This window comes from Lynx rufus, unplaced genomic scaffold (assembly GCF_022079265.1).
Source record: "Lynx rufus isolate CCGP_SWC_20201006 ecotype Redwood Valley unplaced genomic scaffold, mLynRuf1.p SCAF_15, whole genome shotgun sequence".
In the NCBI taxonomy this organism is placed as follows: Eukaryota; Metazoa; Chordata; class Mammalia; order Carnivora; family Felidae; genus Lynx; species Lynx rufus.
Genome location: NW_025814829.1, coordinates 31952852 through 31970763, shown reverse-complemented (window position 1 = coordinate 31970763; position 17912 = coordinate 31952852). Strand labels below are relative to the sequence as shown.

Below are 17912 nucleotides of genomic sequence, written 5' to 3'. Positions count from 1 at the left end.
CCTTGAGGAGCTTGGACTCTGCAGGGATGCTGAACCAAATGCTCAAGAAACAGTGTGGAGCACAGCTGATTCTCATTATTTGAGGTAACGATAACATTCTCAAAGTCACTGCAAATACTGGAATAGCAAATACTGAACAATCGCTCCTGGGGAAATACAGGGTTAGTTTCCTAAAAGCCTCTGGTCATGACATCTTTGCCGATCAGTCAATATATAACCTTGTTGCATGTGTATTACCATTTAAAGACACTTTACTTATATATAATGTCGATTCATTAACATTGAACTCATGGCCAACAGTGCCATAACTCATGCTTGAACTAAGCTTACATAACGTGTATTTTCTCTGTGAGGCACGTCACAGTGCTTAGGAACACTACAGAGCACTTCAGCACTGTACTTGGGGCCTTTTCAAGCAGAGAAATCACCAACAAAAGCCACCAAGCACGAAAAGTGTGGCACTAACTAGACCATGAAAGGGACACATGTTTATAGTAGGAGAGCTGAGACAAGAAGGCGGAGGGTGGCTTTGTTCAACCTCAGCTGGGAATGTGCTCACCAGGCAAGTCAAATTTTTCAATGCTTTGTACGGGTCCAGAATGACCACAAAAGTGCTGTGAGCGTTGATTTGGGGATGACAGATTTTAGCAAGTAGGAACATTTGCAAATAGAGAATCCATGAGTAATGAAGATCCAGTGAAGTTTCAGGTTGTGGAGAGGATGGAGCAACCAGGAAGACAGGAAGGATTACTGGGGTTTGCCACTGGAGCAAAATTTCAAGGGGAAGTGAGACTTCCCCAGGCGGGCACGTGTGGGGCAGAGGGTGCATTGTGCGCAAAGTCATGAAACAATGGGGAGTGAGGTAGTTAATTTCTTTGGGATGAAAATGGGAGACCTGGGAGGGGACATGTCGGGAAGAGCTCTGATCTCCAGGAACCAAGGGAAGGGCAGAAAGGTCCCACATCCGTTCCTTCTCCGTTAGGGTAGGGCCAACTGCTGTGGCAGAGACACTCTGCATGGCTTGACCCAATGCATTTCTTGCGCTATTAGAGCTCAGCATAGGTGACTGGCAGGCGGCTTTCCACATAATTTATACCTTGGCTCCTTCCAAATTGTGGCTCTGCCATCCTTCAGAGCCTGAGTCCTTGCTGTCCATCAGCAAGCGGGAAAAGATGGGAGGTGGAGAATTACACTGGAGACTTCCATAAGTCTTGCAGTCGCACACATCCCTTCCACCCACATTCCGTCGTCATGTGGTGCTCCCTAGATGCCAGGGAGGCTGGGTAATGAAGTCCCTGGGTGGACAGCTGCTTCCCAGAAATGTGCCTACACTTGGGAAGGGGGCATGGATCTTTGGTGGATAGCTAGCTGTTTCTGCCACGGGCTCTCAGGTCAGTCTGTCAAAACACAGGGCAGAATCTAAAAGAAGTTGGTAGTGATTGGATTCTATGGAAATGAGCCATCTGTCTAGCACAGAGTAGGTGGTCAGTTAACGTGGTGAATGAATGAATGAGAAATGCATTATGTCTCTCTCCTGAGTTCTGTTTAGCCTAATGTAGTTTAGCCTGAATGAGGAGCATTCAGGGAGCATTAGGGAGGAGCAGGGGAGAAGGACAGAGAAAGGGAGCAGGGGCTTCAGCCAGCCAGCTGGGAGGAGGAAGGCGAACATTCACATTTTTCCTGTAGTCAGATACAATGCTGCCTTTCCCTGGAGAAGGAAATGGGGCCACAGGAGTGGCAAGAGGGCTTCCTGGAGAGAAGAGGTGTGAGTAAACACGAGTGCGGTCTGTATCTATGAATATTATGTTAGTTTAATCCAATCTCATTCAGGATTTGGGCTACATGGACTTTCTGCAGGACTCTGAAAGCCCCATGCATGACCGAGCGGCTAGAAGTGGTTTGGAACTGTCCTCACAGCCTGGAACGAAGCCAGGGAGGAGGAAACAGGAGGAGAACCCCCATAAGGGCAGCCTGACATCTGGGATAGGGGATCTTCTCCAGTCTCCTCATGGTGTTTAATCTAACCCTGCGCTCAACAGCTTCCTAAATCCACATCTCCAATTTATTAATCAAGCGCCATCTGTGAGGCAATGTCATGGGCCCCACTGGTGTTTCTCCATCTGAATGGCTGCTGAACATTTAACTACGCTTCAGCAACTTCCATTGATGTCAAATGAGAGAAAAAACAACCACCACCTTCTCTCTCTAGTACAAATTCACACTCAGCATGGATAATCACAAAGCTAACAAATCAAAATAAATTAGCAGTCAACACAAACGCCAAGCCCTCTTTGAGCTACAGTGTTAAGGCAGCAGGCAAGGGAGGGAAGGAGGGAGGGGATGACCGTCTCTCCTGGTCACGGACATCACTGAAAAGTGCAAGAAAGGAGCCAGCTGTGCCAGGAAGGAAGATACAAAAAAACCTGGTCATCTGTGTGCATGTTCTCCAGAGTCACAGGTCAGGGGTCCTGACGCTCACCCCTCACCCTTTGCTGCAATGAGATCTTCCTTTTGATGGCTGACGACATTGACCTGTATAACCTCATTTACATTACTTGTGAGTGTGTGTGTGTGTGTGTGTGTGTGTGTGTATTTGAGGGTGAAGTATTAAGACTAATGTATGGCTCGGGGCACCTGGGTGGCTCAGTCGGTTAAGTGTCTGATTCTTGATTTTGGCTCAGGTCACAGTCTCACGGTTTGTGAGATCGAGCCCGGAGTCAGGCTCTGCACGGTTAGTGCTTGGGACTCTCTCTCCCTTCTCTGCCCCTGCCCAGTTTGTATGAGCACACGCGCGCTCTGTCTCTCTCTCTCAAAAATAAATAAACTTTAAAAAAAGAGAGAGAGAGAGAGAAGGAATGGCCCAGATCCTGACTTAAGACTCCTGCTTGAGAAGATGGATGAGGGAGGCAGACTCACCTAGGGGATGCAACCACAGAGCAAGCACCAAGTGGCACAGCACCCAGGGAGAAAGTCAAAACACGCAGGCAGGCAGGTGGACAAGCCGAGTCAGTTTATCATAGTGTAATTTCTCCTTGGCTATGCGTTCTGCTTTATTTTCAACACAGTTAGGACTAGATGTGTCCAGAAGGCACTCCATCAGCTGGTACCTGGCACAGCATCACCTGAGATCTATTATAACGCAGCTCGGTGCCCATCACTGGAGGTCGATGCCGCTCACAGGGCGACATGCCTGCGTGTCTGTGCCCACTAATGTCTGGGGGGGGGGCGCACAGCCTGGATACACTGGGCCCCTAACCAAAATAGTCTGCAAGCGATAAAGCGTCCAGAGCCTGGAGACAGACAGGAGGCTCAGACACCAAGTATCAGATACGGGAGAAGGGCAACAGAAGACTCCTGCCAGTCCCGCATTTACCTCAAATACCTCAAAATCCATCCCCATGATCCATGCTCCCTCTTCTCCCCAGATTATTTCTCAGCCTCACCTCTCCTTGAGAAAGTCAGCAGAACTTCCTGCCCTTGAGCTTGCTTGAGGGAAAGAGAGAATTTCAATTAGCAAAGAGGAGGACAGGTGGTGAGGCAAAGGCGAGGACATGGCTCTTCAGGGACAGCCCCCAGAACGTCCCCTCTCCTGGTGGAGGGCAGCACGTGGGAAGAGGGGAGCTTCACCAAGATGGAATCATCTGTCCCCAGCAGGTGCGCCAGCCAGAGCGCAGTAAGGAATGCCATCTGGACACAGGTGCCCTGTCACCACCTGGGTCTTCCCAGGCATCTGTGGCAGGTCAGGCGGGCTCCCCCTACGGATAATACAGCTCCAGGTGAAAGAGGCTTAGGTGGGTCGCCATGGCAACGCAGATCAGGGGTTGGCCCGCCTCTGAGGTTCAGGGGGAGGAGCTGTGGTTCCAGCCTCCTGAGACACACACACACACACACACACACACACACACACACGCTCCACTAACACCAGCCCGGGCTGGATCCCTCCTCTGTCAGGGTTGTTTTCTCTCTCAGCACAACTTCCGAGAGACAGAAAGAGGGAAGAGCATGAGGTAGCAGGCAGCAGCAGAAGAGAAAGAAGAAGACGTTTAGAATATAGTCTTCCCTCCACCCCACCCTCCCCTGGACACTCTCTTCTCCCGGGCTGGGAAGCAGAAAGGCCCCCCACCAGAACTTTCACCTCCGGAGAGGGTGACCTCAAAACGCCAGGTAAGAGGGTGGTCTCCCCAGGAGACTGTGGTTTCCCCACCTGAAGTCTGGAAGCAGGAACCCGGTCCCGAAACCTTTTAGACATGAGAGCAGAGGCTGAGAGCTGGGAGGGGTGGCTTCAGGGTTGCAGCAGGTTGGGGACAGCCTACCGAGCAGTCTGAGTCCAGGGTCCAGATGGCCTCAGGGAGGCCTCATCGGTCCTAATCTGTTCCACAAGGGTCGGTGGATTCCGCAGTATCTTTAGGGCCGTGGCCTGTCCCGTGGGAAGCCATAGGTTCATCTGCTCTGCAGGCCCCAGCATTTTCTCTCCTGCTTTGCTGGGGAGGACCCAGTCAGGGGGAAGAAAGGGGAAACCCGCCAGAGATTTCTCTCTTCGATTTGAGAACTGCGACTTGAGTACCCACGAAGTCGGTGGAGCTCCTCCTCCATGGAGGACCACCTCCTCCTCCATGGAGGACCACCTCCTCCATGACCGTGGTCAGTAGTACCTGAGCATTTGACCCCTCCTGGTTGCACGTGTGCCTCAGAACAAGGAGGACTCACTGCCATTCATTCATTCATTCATCCATCCAGGAACCACTTATGAGTTGCCTCACATGCCAGCAGATACAAGAGATATAGCTCTTGCTCTCCACAGAGCTCATAGCTAGCTGGGGGAGAGAGAAAAAAACAATCAAAAAAGTGGGAAATGTATTTGTCACAGATGCCATGATATGATAGGCTCTCATGCCGGCACCAGCAGGCACCCAGTTTACCTCAGTGGGGGTCGGTGAGGGGCAGGCTGCAGGGGGCCCACCCTGGAGGTGAGTCTTAAGAGATGAGCAGGTGTTTGTCAGGTGAACGGAAGCCCACAGATCAGCAAGTCAGCCCGAGTCACACCTGGCTTGGTGGATTCCAGGTTATTTTTCTATGATGCCAAAAAGAAATAAGGTCAGTTTGTAATCTGTGAAGTTGGCCGTGGGCCTTGGCAAAAACAGGGCTGGAAGGAAGGTCACAGTGGGGAGCATTTACTCTCTGCACCTGCTTCGAGGCCTCCGCCCAGATAGAGGGTCTGGCTTCAGCAGGGCCATCCTGCCTGCTCTGTGAAGCAGTGGGCGATTTGGGACAGCCCAGCGAATTACCGCTCCATGCCCATGGGCCTGGGGGACATGCGAGGCAGCCCCCGCCCTGAGCAGCAGACACCCAGTTCAGCTGTTGGAGCCCTGCATCGGAGGAGGGGCCTGGGCGTGGCTCCCTTTGTACTGAGACAGCTGCTTCCTGGCCAGGACTGCACAGCCCCTCCCTGGTTGGCCAGGGGGCTGGTGGCCTGATCTCAGCAGAAGCAGGTGAAGCTCTCATGCCTGCTGCCTGGGTATCGGAGTCTGGCTCCCAACTCTGAGGGCACACCCCTGAATGTTCCCACCAGAGACATCCCCGATCTCCTCTGGAACCAGACCCTTCCTCTTGCCCTTGAGCATGGGGATGGTTTTTCTAGACTATCTAACAAGCCACAGCTGGTGGTAGTGTCTCCCAGGGAGCCATGGAAAAGATTATCCTCAGGGATGTTCAAAAATAGGCTGAAGGAGGAGCTCAGAGAGTGTGGGGGTGGAAAGGGTAATGAAGGGGAAGGGAGGGAGGAGAGGGAAAAGCAGAGAATGAAAGGGAGAGGGCTTAGCTGAGTGATGCCAAAAGGTAGAGAGAGCATGGGAGGACTTTACTGCTGGTGGGGGTAAACTGAGGCTCCCCCGCTGGAGCTTTCCCTTCCTCCAGGGGGCTCAGCTCTCCCAATGTCATGACCAGAATTCAGGGATAGGGCAAGGCCAGGAACAAGATTGGAGTCAAGCTTGCACCAAAACCACAGACGGGATCCTTTAGTTTTTATGGTACAGACAGACCCTTTTGGAAATCTGTAAAGGCTTTGGACATATTCTTAGCAAAATGTTTCTAAATGCATAAAATTAAGTCCATAGTATTAGGAAAGAAACCAGCTATACTGAAATGTAGTTATATATATATATATATATATATATATATATATATATATATTTTTTTTTTTTTTTAATCAGTTTAAGATATGGTAATATATGTGCCTCTCTATCAACATGTAAAAGAATAAAATGTAGTGGCAGGGTTAATATCACGATTTCACAGTAGTGATAAACATAAGCCATATTTTAAGAATGACAGCTTTCAAGTGTTATGAAAATACCCGTGATCCCTGCTGGAGATAAAGTCACCCATACAGCTCTGGCCGGTGGTGGCCTGCATTCATAACTGACAGAAATCCCACATTTCAGTTAAAGTTAGTGAAAGTAGAGATGTTTTTTTTTCCTACCTGAATCCATAAACCTCGATGTCTCTTGTTAATTTATAAAGCACTTACGTGAACATCCTTTTTTGCTCTTCACAGTACCGTGGAGTAGGTACTCGTACTACCCCATCTTACAGACAGGGAGACTGAGGCTGGGAGCAGTGAAAGGGACTTGGACACAGGAAGCCTCTGGCAGGGAGGAAAAGGCATAGGAGCTCGGGCTGTCTCCGCGAGAGCCCCCAACCCCGGCCCCCAACCCCGGCCTGCTTCATCTGAGCTGGCGATCACCCCATCACTGGAGGGCAGGGCGGGTACGCCCTCCATCGAGCTGTTCTGCCGGGTTACAGCAGTGCCCTCGCGGAGGGGGCTACACCGCCACCCAGCGCGCCCCTCCACAGTAAGGTCCTTGCCCCTTGCCCCTCTCCCTGTTTTCCTTCCCCTCCTGAACGGGCGCTCCCTGATGGAGCCCCGAAGCAGGCACAGTGCAGGCCCCTGCACACTCCCACCTGTGTGTGCGGGGCCTCATGGGTCAGAGACCGGCCTGGGCCTCGGTGTCCACACCGCAGACCGCGGCTCCCCACTGCCGCGCCCACGCCCCTCCGTGGAGAAACCCTGCAGCGCTTCAACAAATCTGACGGAAAGCGGGCAGAGGGGCTGAGAAGTCGAGCCCACCGGGTAGAACGAATTGAGAAGGCTTCCTACAGAAAGTGAGTTTTGAACTAGAGTTTTCCCCCAACTTTTAAATTGTGAATATGCTCCAAGATGCAGGAAAATTGAAAGACTAATGCAGTAAACACACATAAAATCCCCCTAGAAGACGGACCGTCACTACTTTGCCATAGTTGCCCTGTCTGTGTGTGTGCGCGCACATATATAGGTGACATTTTTCTCAGGGACTGGAAGGGAGGACATTGCAGACATCAGGACACTTCAGCCATGGCACATCAACATGGCCTCCTAAGTTCGGCTATTTGTCCACACTCCCCTACAACCATAACACCACTTTTATACCTAAGAAAATCAACACTCATTCCCTAACCTCCAGTTCATATTCAAATTTCCCCCAAAGTCCTGTTTTAAACAAGGATTCAATCAATGTTTGCGCATCAGAGGCAGGTTGTAGGTGCCGTTGACTGAATGGAAAGCAGGCATTCATGATGGGAAGGTTCTGGAGTCACCTCGGTGCTGGCGAGGCCTGGCGGTGAGCGGGAGTGTGAGGGGACCTGAAGCTTACACTGAGGAGTTTGGCTTTGCCACAGAGGGAGGGGGGTTAATCCAGATTTGGGGGGTAGGGAGGAGTCAAATCCACATTGTGCAAAGTGCCCAGAGAAGACGACTTTTGCCGTTCTGATGAACCCTCTGGGTGTCTTTGTCATACCATGTTTGGCCATCACGTTCTTCCCCAGTCACAACACAAAGTCACAACACAGACTCACACGGGGGCTCGGCTGTGGGTCAGGTCCTGGGGATGCTGTGAGCTAAGCCAATGACCTCTGGCATCTGGGTAGCCAGCCTGACTCTCTATCCTGGCTGTCCCTGCGTCTATCCCTCTTTCCCTCCTTTGCCCTTTTAAGAACCTAATCAGAGCTGCTGAAGAGCCTTCGGGGACAGCAGCTGGCACCAGAGACAGAAATAGCTCCGGCAGAAACCTGGTCTCTGTCAAAAGCTCCGGCCCCAGTGAGGGCTGGGGGAGGAGCATGGGGGGGGGCGGGGAGATTCAGAACCTGCCCCCTGCCCTCAGGGGCCCCCACCATCTGGACCAGAGACACTGAGAGCCCACAGAACCCAGGACCTAGGTGAGGTCACCCCGCCCATCCCCTGCCATCTGCTGTGGGGTGAGCACCTGTCTTGAGAGACCAGCTGGGGTCAGGGGCACAGCCTTGAAACCAGGGGAAAGGGACTCCACCCAGGGTTGTACTTTAGGCCGCATTTTGGCCTTTTTCTAGCCTCACCCACCTGGAGCAAGGAGTCTCGGGGTTAGGAAGACGTGCACATCTTGAGGTCACTTCCCTCCAGATCAGGCCTTAAGTTCTGAGACCCGGGACTCCCTGGCCAGACAGTCCCCAGCCTACTTCCAGAACGTGAGCAAGTCCCCTCCAGGGCCCCGTCCCCTCAGGGTGAGCCACACCACCAGTGTAAACAATCCCATGTCTGCGGAAGTGGCAAAGAAGTGGTTGTTGGTAGGCGTGCGGATGGGCCTTGGACGTGAAGGCTGGGGTGTCCCCACACCTTTGCCAGGCCCCTCAGGGGGTGAGAAGAGAAGGGGTCAGGCTGGGAGCCAGAGCCGGCTCAACCCACGCCTCCGTGTTCTAGCAGAGCCCTCTCGGGAGTCCAAGAATTCTGTTTGAATCTGAGCCTCGAAGTTGTTATGAAGGTACGGTTGACAAGGAAGCAAAACATATTTTATTTAATAGTTCGTTAGCCCAATTTGTAACTTACGGATATTTAGACGCATGGAATGTGAGGTTCCATCTGCGATACTGCCCGAGTCCCCTAGCAAATGCGTGGTGCCCTGGCTGGGCCTGGAGTGGCCTTGCTGCCGCGTTCTGGAGACCAGTTTGGGGTGGAGAGGAAAGTCTTCAGTGCCTCCCAATCCCCCCTTTCTGTGCTCCCCCTGCCACAGGAAGGCCCTCCAGGCCGGGCCCTTCCTTCTCCTTCCAGCTCAGGTCAAATCCAGGCTAAGAAGAAAAAAGGCTCTTTGAGGGGGAAATGCTTGACCCTAAGGTGAGTCCCTCAGAATAGGTCTTAGGAAGGATGAGAAGTTTTGGAGTAGGAAGGGGCTCCCGAGGGGGCAGGGTGGGGAGCCTCTGGGGGGAGAGAGAGAGAGAGAGAACAAGGACTAAAGCACCACAAGGCAACCCCATCCATCACTCTGGGATTAATCCAAGTAAGTACTGTACTGCATTTACTTATGGACACTCGCCATAGGCCAGACCCCTGCTGGGTGCTGGGTAGGATGATACCCAGGACCTGGTTTCTCACTCGGTCTGGACCGGTGCCAGAGATCTGTTGTGTAGCAATGTGCTTACGGTTCACACTCCGTACACTTAAAAATGTTTCAGGTGGTAAATGTTCTGTCATTTGCTTTTTTTAAATTATTTTTTAATGTTTATTTTTGAGAGAGAGAGACAGAATATGAGCAGGGGAGGGGCAGAGAGGGAGACACCGAATCCAAAACAGGCTCCAGGCTCTGAGCTGTCAGCACAGAGCCCAACGCGGGGCTCAAACCCACAAGCCGTGAGATCGTGACCTGAGCCAGAGTCAGACACTTAAGCAACCGAGCCACCCAGATGCCCCTATGTTATTTGTCTTTTTTTTTTTTTTTTTAACCACAATTAAAGGAAAATGGAGTGGAGATTGGCTCAGAAGGACCAGCCCTAGGTTGCCAGCTAGGAGGCGGCAGCTGTAATATATCTGGCAGATGGGCAAGGCCTGAACTAAAGGAGGGAGAGAGAGCAGACAGACTTAGGAGAATTGTAATATTTAAATTTGGGAGAATCAAAAGGAATTGGATGCAGGACTTGACAGATGAGGCGAAGGGATGAGGTGATGCCCACTGGCAAGCAGGGGCTACGGAGAAGCAGCAGCCAGTGGGGAGGGAAGTGGGTTACGGTGTGAGTGGAACCTGCAGGGGGAGGTGTCGGGAAGCATCTGGTCACCCTGACCTCAGGTTGAAGAGACAACTGGCGTATGGATTTTGATTTGGGAACTATCTCCACTGTCAGTGGAGACGTGTGAACGGATGAGGCCGGTTGAAATGAGATGGGCAGCCTGAGATGGAGCGCCAGGGAACAGCAACAACCCAAGGAAGGCCAGGGGAGGGGTGCCCATAAGGGCTCTGAGAGGGAGTCCCAGGAGGCAGACGGAGGCAGGATGTAGACCCAGGGTTGTGGTCTAATGGAAGCCAAGGAAAGATTATTTCCACAGGGAGGAGAGGTCAGTGGGCTGGGCTGGGCAGCCTCAGGTGAGTTGGGACATGTGCTAACCAGTCGGCAGGGGTGTGGCGGGGGGGGGGTGGGGGGGAGGGTGTATGTGGCAGGTTACACTAAGAGACCATTCAAGGGCGTCACATCCCTCTGCCTTGAGCCTCACCAGTCTCTTTCTCCTCCAATCATCTTCCAGGGATGGGTGCCCAGCATTCAGGTGCAGGTGCAGGTGCAGGATGAACTGGTGATAGCAGGGAGGGGGGCGGGGATGTTGGGGTGCAGGGGTTGAGGGAGGTCAACCAAGGAAGTCTTCCTGGGGAAGGAGGGCCAGGGCCAGGTTTGGAAGCATCATTGGGTGAGGCTCCATGGGGCAGAGAGGAAACTATTCCATCAGGGGGTCCCCACATGACCTCTGACCCCACAGCTCAGCCAGTGTCTCATCCTCAGGAGGGATCTCTGAGCGACAGGAGAGTGTGGTGCCATGGGGGCCAGAGGAGACTGTCCTCCACGTGGCCGCTGACAAATGCCCCCTCACTTGGGGAAGGTCAGATCTGTGGGGACTTGCTCTTTCACCATCACACATGCATGCATTCTTTAATCATTCATTCCTTTGTGCATGCATTTATTCACTCCTTCATTCGCAGTACTACCCAGCACCAGGCATGGAAGGATGATTAAGGCACAGTCCTTGCCCCCATGTGACACAGAGCAGGGGGGTGGTGGAAGGTATATTGTCACACTCCATGAAGTGTTCCTGGTGCTATGAAAAATGTCTGTACAGGATGCTTTCAGGGTACCAGCTGGAAAGTGGTCACATCAGGAAACGCGTGTCAGAAGAGTTGCTGACCCTAGAGCTAAGTCCCCAGGCAGAGGAGGGAGGGACACTGGAGAGAGAGTATGGAGCTGTAGGTGGCCAGCATCTTCGGCAGCACCTACGGGACTGTTCGTCCATCTCTAGTTGGGGTGCCCTTCATGAGGCACCATGAAGGCACCATTCACTCTTTTGATATTAAGCATCAACCTGACCCATGCACTTTTGAAAACACAAACACAGTTACAAGGTGTCCTTTTGCCTGATTCAATCAGATCCCTTGGCCTCGGACAGAGGATCCTGGTGCTCACGGCTCTCAGGACAGAACATAGCCCACCCCCCCCCAAACCCATTTCCCCACACTACAACCCAGCCTCAATTATTCTGAACACACGAAGCAGTTAAGGGTGGAGAAGAAAAGATCCTAACTGTCCAGACCCCAAGGACAGGGTCTGATGGTCTGTCCTTCTCTCCCAACCTCCCAGGAAGGGATCAGGGTGTAATCTGAGGCCCCCACTCGTGATAGACTTAGGCTGAGTGGAAGATGAAGGTTTTTAATTTCCTAAATATAATGGTTGCTAGGGATTGTTCATGAATAAAGAAGAGGTTTGATTTTGTGCCACCCCAGAAGGCTATTGTTACCCCATAATACTTTTGCTCTTTGTGTCTGATTCTCCAGCATTAACAATTCATTTCTCTGCAGGGTGGTGGGAGGGCTGCCTAAAAATGTGTGTGTGTCCATGCCTCATGGCCATGTTGTTGAGGCTGAGTTCATCAAATCACTTTCCTCGGCCTCTGGGGGGTCTGGGCAGGAAGAAGACCATTGGTGCATGGAACAGAGGGTTCCCCAGAGGGGGAAGGTCATAGAAAAGGCAGTTGGGGCATCTTAAAGACCCACTTCAGATTTGGGCCCAGGAATGGCCCTCACCTTCACTGCTATCAGAGGAACAAACCCACCTCTGACAGGCATTGGGGTGTGTCTGAGATGGCAGTTCATGTATCCATCCAATCATGTATCCATCCATCCACTCACCCACCCACCCATCCACCCACCCACCCACCCACCCACCCATCCACCCATCCATCCACTCACCCACCCATCCACCCATCCATCCATCCATCCATCCATCCATCCATCATCCATCCACTCACCCACCCACCCACCCATCCATCCACCCATCCATCCATCCACTCATCCATCCATCCATCCATCCATCCATCCATCCATCCACTCACCCATCCATCCATCCATCCACTCATCCATCCATCCATCCATCCATCCATCTATTCATCTAGTCAGTCAGTCACCAAACCTGTATTGCACATGACCTTGTGGATATATGAGTTAGGGTCTCTGCTTCTGCACCCGACATTCCTTGTATCATGGCTGGGTTTGCCACCTGGGACACCTTCTCCATCAGTCCATATGTCTGAAGCCTGCATTCCCTCTTCACCCTGCTCTCGTCCACAAGCTTTCCATGACCCCTGTCATCACCCAGAGTCACTCCTTCTGCTCCCCATCAATACTGATGCTATGCTTCATCAGTCACGTTTACCTCTTTCTATTGATATCTGCTGGAAAGCAGGGTCCCCGACATGCTTTCTTGCTTGTGTTCCTCCCACAGGTGTGCACACAGTACCTGATTAAGGCTTCTGAATAAATGAATGGTAAGTTGTGTCTTTTGCAGGGTGATGTCAACCCCATACAGTTCCAAGCTTCCTTCAGCAACAGGTTGGGGCATTAAGAAACTCAGGGTGTTTTCCTGTCAGGTTGACATAAGATGTAGGTGTGTATTTTTCCCCCTTAAATCATAGGGATAAGACTGTGCTCAGCCATACACAGTATATTTCCTTCTTTGTTTGGAATTAGCAGAGATTCAGGAGGGCAGTGTCTCTGGGCTCAGCCATCTGCGTGCATTAGGGATCGTTATAACGTGAGACTACTTGTACGTGGTGTGCAGAGAGCCCCGAGTTTATTCACAACTGCTTCTCACGACAGCCCGATCTTGTCTTACAGATTTAGAAATGATTGCTCAGAGAGGTTAAGCAACTTACTTGAGGCCACCCAGCTGTGAGGGCGGAGCAGGTCTTCTCTCGCTGAGGTCCCAGCTGTCCTCCCTCCCCCTTGTTCTCCCCACCTTAACTGACAGAGGGGTCCAAGGAAGACGCACTCCTGCCCTGTCTCGGCAGGGCCTGGGGGGGCCATGTCCCTCATCCCATGGCTTCGGTGGAATGAAGGCCCCCCGCGGCCGTCATCCCGGAGGCCGGCTGAGATGGTGCTGGACACGCTCATGATGGAGCTGGCGGGACAGATGCGAGAGGCGGAGAGGCAGCAATGGGAGCGCAGCAACGCGGTCAGGAAGATCTGCACCGGGGTGGACTACAGCTGGCTGGCCAGCACACCCCGGCCCACCTACGACCTCAGCCCTGGCGAGCGGCTGCAGCTGGAGGACGTCTGTGCCAAGATCCACCCGTCCTACTGCGGGCCCGCCATCCTCAGGTAACCCCTGCCGCTGGCACCGGGCCCAGCCATTGCACTGTGGGCTCCAGGGGTGTGGCTGCCGTGGCGGTGGCCTGAGGCCACTGGACCGGGAGACGGGGCACCCAGATGACCCAGTTACCTGTTAAGAGGAGCAAGGCAGGAGGCCAACCCTGAAAGATCCCAGCCCAGAGCTGGGGGTTCAGAAGGAGGCAGGAGGCAGCTCCCGGAGGCACAGGAGTTTTGACGGGAGAGAACCCCGGGCCTTGGAGCTTTCTGTTCTCCCCGCCTGGCTTACATTTGCCCTGGATTTTAACGTAGCCAGCTCTTCCTCCTTCATCAGTTCATCTTCTATGTTACCTTCTTAGAAAGGCTTTCCAGGTAATCTCTCCAAAATTGAGTTTTCAATTATCCTATTTCAAGCCAGCTTTCATATTAGCTCGCCTAAGGGGGCTGTGCACGCACGCGTGAGTGCATGTGTGCGTGGGCTTGTGTTGTGTGTGTGCGTGTGCGTGCGTGTGCATGCGTGTGTGTACAGCGTCCGCAGGCCTGGGGCACTGAACATTTAGAGATTTAGAGCGTGGGTACCACAATGCTCATGAATATAAATGTAACCTTGCTAAAGCTTGGACCCACATGGCCCGGTCCTAGTTGGATTCATGTGATGTGGAAGAAGTGTGGTCCCAACAACCAACAATAATTTCCAAAGTCACTCAAGTTCTTTAGCTGCACTTCCCCAAGCACTCGTAAAGGAATACAGATCCACAGGAAAGCATCTGAACACCCCACTTACTCTCCCCACATCTTTAGTCCCCCGTCTCTTTAACCAACACAAGCATCTATTGTACACCTTTTTTTTCTTGAAAATTCTCCTTAAAACTCCTTCTTCTTCCGTCCTAGCTACACTCCTTTGGATTTTGTAGTCTTTTCCACCCCCGGCGCCCTTTCTTCCTCCAGGATGAGAATTCTTACCCTCTCCCGTTTCTCTTGTTCTGTACCAAGGAACCCCCCTCCCCCGCCCCTGCCAAATGTACCTACTTCCAGAAGCACCTGAGGAAAGGGGTGGGGTGAGTCGTGGCGGTGGGAGGGGGAGCGGGGGGTTGCTGACAGAATTCAGGCTGGTAAACCAAACCTCCTAAGTGAGGAGGAGGCTAGGGACACACATGTGTTCATGATTGTCCGCTCACATTTCCTGTCTCACTGCTGAAAAGTTTGAGAGGTCGTGATTCTCAAGGTGGTGGAGGAAACCAGATGTTAAATGGACTCGCTAATAACTGTTATTCATTTTGAGCTCTAAGCAAAGACATTTGAGGCAGAGGAAAACCTCACCCAGTGGGTAGCGTGGAGCTATGGAAGGAGTATCGCAAGCTGGTGCCATCATCAGATACACATTTGGGAGAGATCGCTCTGGCCAGGGGGCAGAGAAGGGTGGGAGAGGTTAGCCAGAAAGCCTCACATTGGTAAGGCCGGGCCATGCTAACACGGAAGTGGGCTACCCTTAATACTCTGGCACCGAGAACCTGAGGTTAATGTCAGGATCTTCACCTATGGTAGCTCTTTAAACCCCACAGAAGGGTTTATGACCCCAGTTTACAGATGAGGAAGCTGAGGCCCACAGAAGCCAGAAATAGCCGAGCGGGGAGCTGAACTCAGGATAGGCTGGAGCAGTGGGGGAGGTGGGGTGGTTTCTGATTGACGTCAGAAGCGGGGAAGTGGCTGAACCGGGAACTGGCCCCTGGGCGTGCACGGGAAGCCCCCGGGGTTAGACCCCCCCCCCCCCCCCGCCACCTGCCACGGGCCACGCCTCGTGACTCACGCACAGCCCTGTCCGCTCTGCCCGCAGGTTCCGGCAGCTGCTGGCCGAGCAGGAGCCCGAGGTGCGGGAGGTGTCCCAGCTCTTCCGCTCGGTGCTGCAGGAGGTCCTGGACAGAATGAAGCAGGAGGAGGAGGCCCGCAAGCTGACGCGCCAGTGGAGCCTGCGGCCCCGCGGCAACCTGGCGCTGGCCACCTTCAAGACCCGCGCGCGCATCTCTCCCTTCACCAGCGACATCCGGACCATCTCGGAGGACGTGGAGCGGGACACGCCGCCGCCGCTCCGGACCTGGAGCCTGCCCGAGTTCCGGGCGCCCAAAGAGGACTGACCCGTGCCCTACCCTGCCCGGGAGCCGAGAACACCTGCGGGAGGGCATGATAGGCCGGTGACCGGGTCCGAGTCCTGGAACCTCCCCACCTGCCCTCGACAAGGGGCCCAAGAGGTGGCCCCGTCCCAAGACAGCCCTGTAAGATGCAGCAACCCTCTGGCCCACACTCTGCCACCAGCCACACGGCTCAGGGTCAGGGCTTGGAGCCGCAGCGGGCCCCCCTTCCTCCCTTGCGAAAGTCGAAAGTCCGCTGCAGCGTCCCCTTCCCTGCCTCGCAGAGATTCAGGGTTTTGGCAGACAGACCCCGGCCCCATCTGTCCGGAAGGGGAAGACTTGCCCTTTTTGCCAAGACCTGGGTTCTCACCCCCAATTCAAGGATGTCCTACTCACCCCCTCACCCTGGGTAATGTGGGACTTGTTGGGATGTCCATTCTTTGCTGTGACTGGCTGGTCTGGCCACTGCAGATGGGTCACAGCCCCATGGTCAGGCAGAGCTGAAAGGGACCACAAAGGCCAATAGGTCCACTGTCCTCAGCTAGTGAAATGCATAAACGGAGGCTCAGAGAGGGCCTCATTCTTACACCTTAAACTGCAGCCAGTGAGGTTGTTCCTGTAGGCATAGTCTCTGCCCCTGAGTCCTTGAGTGCTGGGCTATGATGGGACAGACCCAAGGGCCATGTCTCCACCTCCCTGTGGTCTGACACATCTCTTACCTTGGAATTGGCATGAGGGTCTAAGGTGGCTGGGATCAGAAGTAGGCTACCCTTGCCCCACCCCAGAGTGTCATCATGTAGGATGTAGCCAACACCTCGAAGCTCCTTCCGGAGGTAGAGCTTCAAGGCCTTCCTACTCACTGCTCTGAGAGCCCAGGCCTCTGATTCCAGGGCACCTTCTGTATCTGGTCACACGTGCTCTTTGGCTGTCCTCAAGGAAAGTGATGCTTAAACCCCTAACTGGCCTCAAAGAACCAAGTGAAAGTTCTAGAAGAGCCTCCCTACAGGCTTCATTTGGTGTCCTTCCATTTCTAATACGGTTAGACCTTTATAATGGACATGTGGTGCTCCAGTGTCTGGAAAGTCTAGTGGCTTCCCCACATACCGAGGGCTGAAGTGGGGTGTGGTGGGATGGTGGAGGAAGTGTCTGTCCCCAACTATCAGTGCATGCTCAGAAAATGCAAGTGGATCTTTTTTTTTAATTTTTTTTTTTCAACGTTTATTTATTTTTGGGACAGAGAGAGACAGAGCATGAACGGGGGAGGGGCAGAGAGAGAGGGAGACACAGAATGGGAAACAGGCTCCAGGCTCTGAGCCATCAGCCCAGAGCCTGACGCGGGGCTCGAACTCACGGACGGCGAGATCGTGACCTGGCTGAAGTCGGACGCTTAACCGACTGCGCCACCCAGGCGCCCCGCAAGTGGATCTTAATATTAGTCTAAATAAAATGTCAGGAGATCAGTCAACACGGAAAAAAATCCATATATTCCCTGACCAAGCTCAGTAGAAAAAAACTTTTTTAATCATCTGGTTTGGGATTATTTTCATTCAAGTCTGGACAGAAAATCATAAGATGGTGGAAAACCCCTTATCGAACACTGTGAAGATGAAGGAGTTGTCTCATTACATAATTGGTGGCAGTTGAAAACCACTTAAATAGGGGCACTGGGGTGGCTCAGTCGGTTAAGCAGTCCAATTCTTGATTTCAGCTCAGGTCATGATCTCATGGTTTGTGGGTTCGAGCCCTGCATGGAGGTTCCATACTGAGTGTGGAACCTGCTTGGGATTCTCTCTCCTCTCTCTGCCCCTCCCCCTGCTCACACTCTCTTTCTCAAAATAAATAAAGTAAACCTAAAAAAAAAAGAAAATCACTTAAATAAAAATATATACCTCAAACATCTTACGTATTTTATGTTAAGACATAGGAAAAAGTTCATTCAATTGCCAAGCTGTGTTCGTTATTTTGTGACATGTGTGGATTGTCTGACGGGAGATCCACACTTCAGTTTTATTGGCCTGTGTGTACTTTAACCATACCAATAAGAATAATGGGCACAAACAAGTTTGGAACAAGCAGAAGTGACCCTTGGTGAGCAGGCAACTCAGTT

The 17912-nt window shown here is 52.7% G+C and overlaps 1 protein-coding gene across 1 annotated transcript; it reads left to right on the top strand.

Annotated features, from left to right (window-relative positions):
- Nucleotides 1-13380: 13380 nt before the first annotated feature.
- RD3 (RD3 regulator of GUCY2D) lies at nucleotides 13381-16989 on the top strand. Its single transcript, XM_047077285.1, has 2 exons — nucleotides 13381-13691; nucleotides 15514-16989. The coding sequence occupies exons 1-2, from the start codon at nucleotides 13396-13398 to the stop codon at nucleotides 15809-15811; spliced, it is 594 nt and encodes a 197-aa protein (XP_046933241.1). The 5' UTR covers nucleotides 13381-13395; the 3' UTR covers nucleotides 15812-16989.
- The last annotated feature ends 923 nt before the right edge of the window (nucleotides 16990-17912 follow it).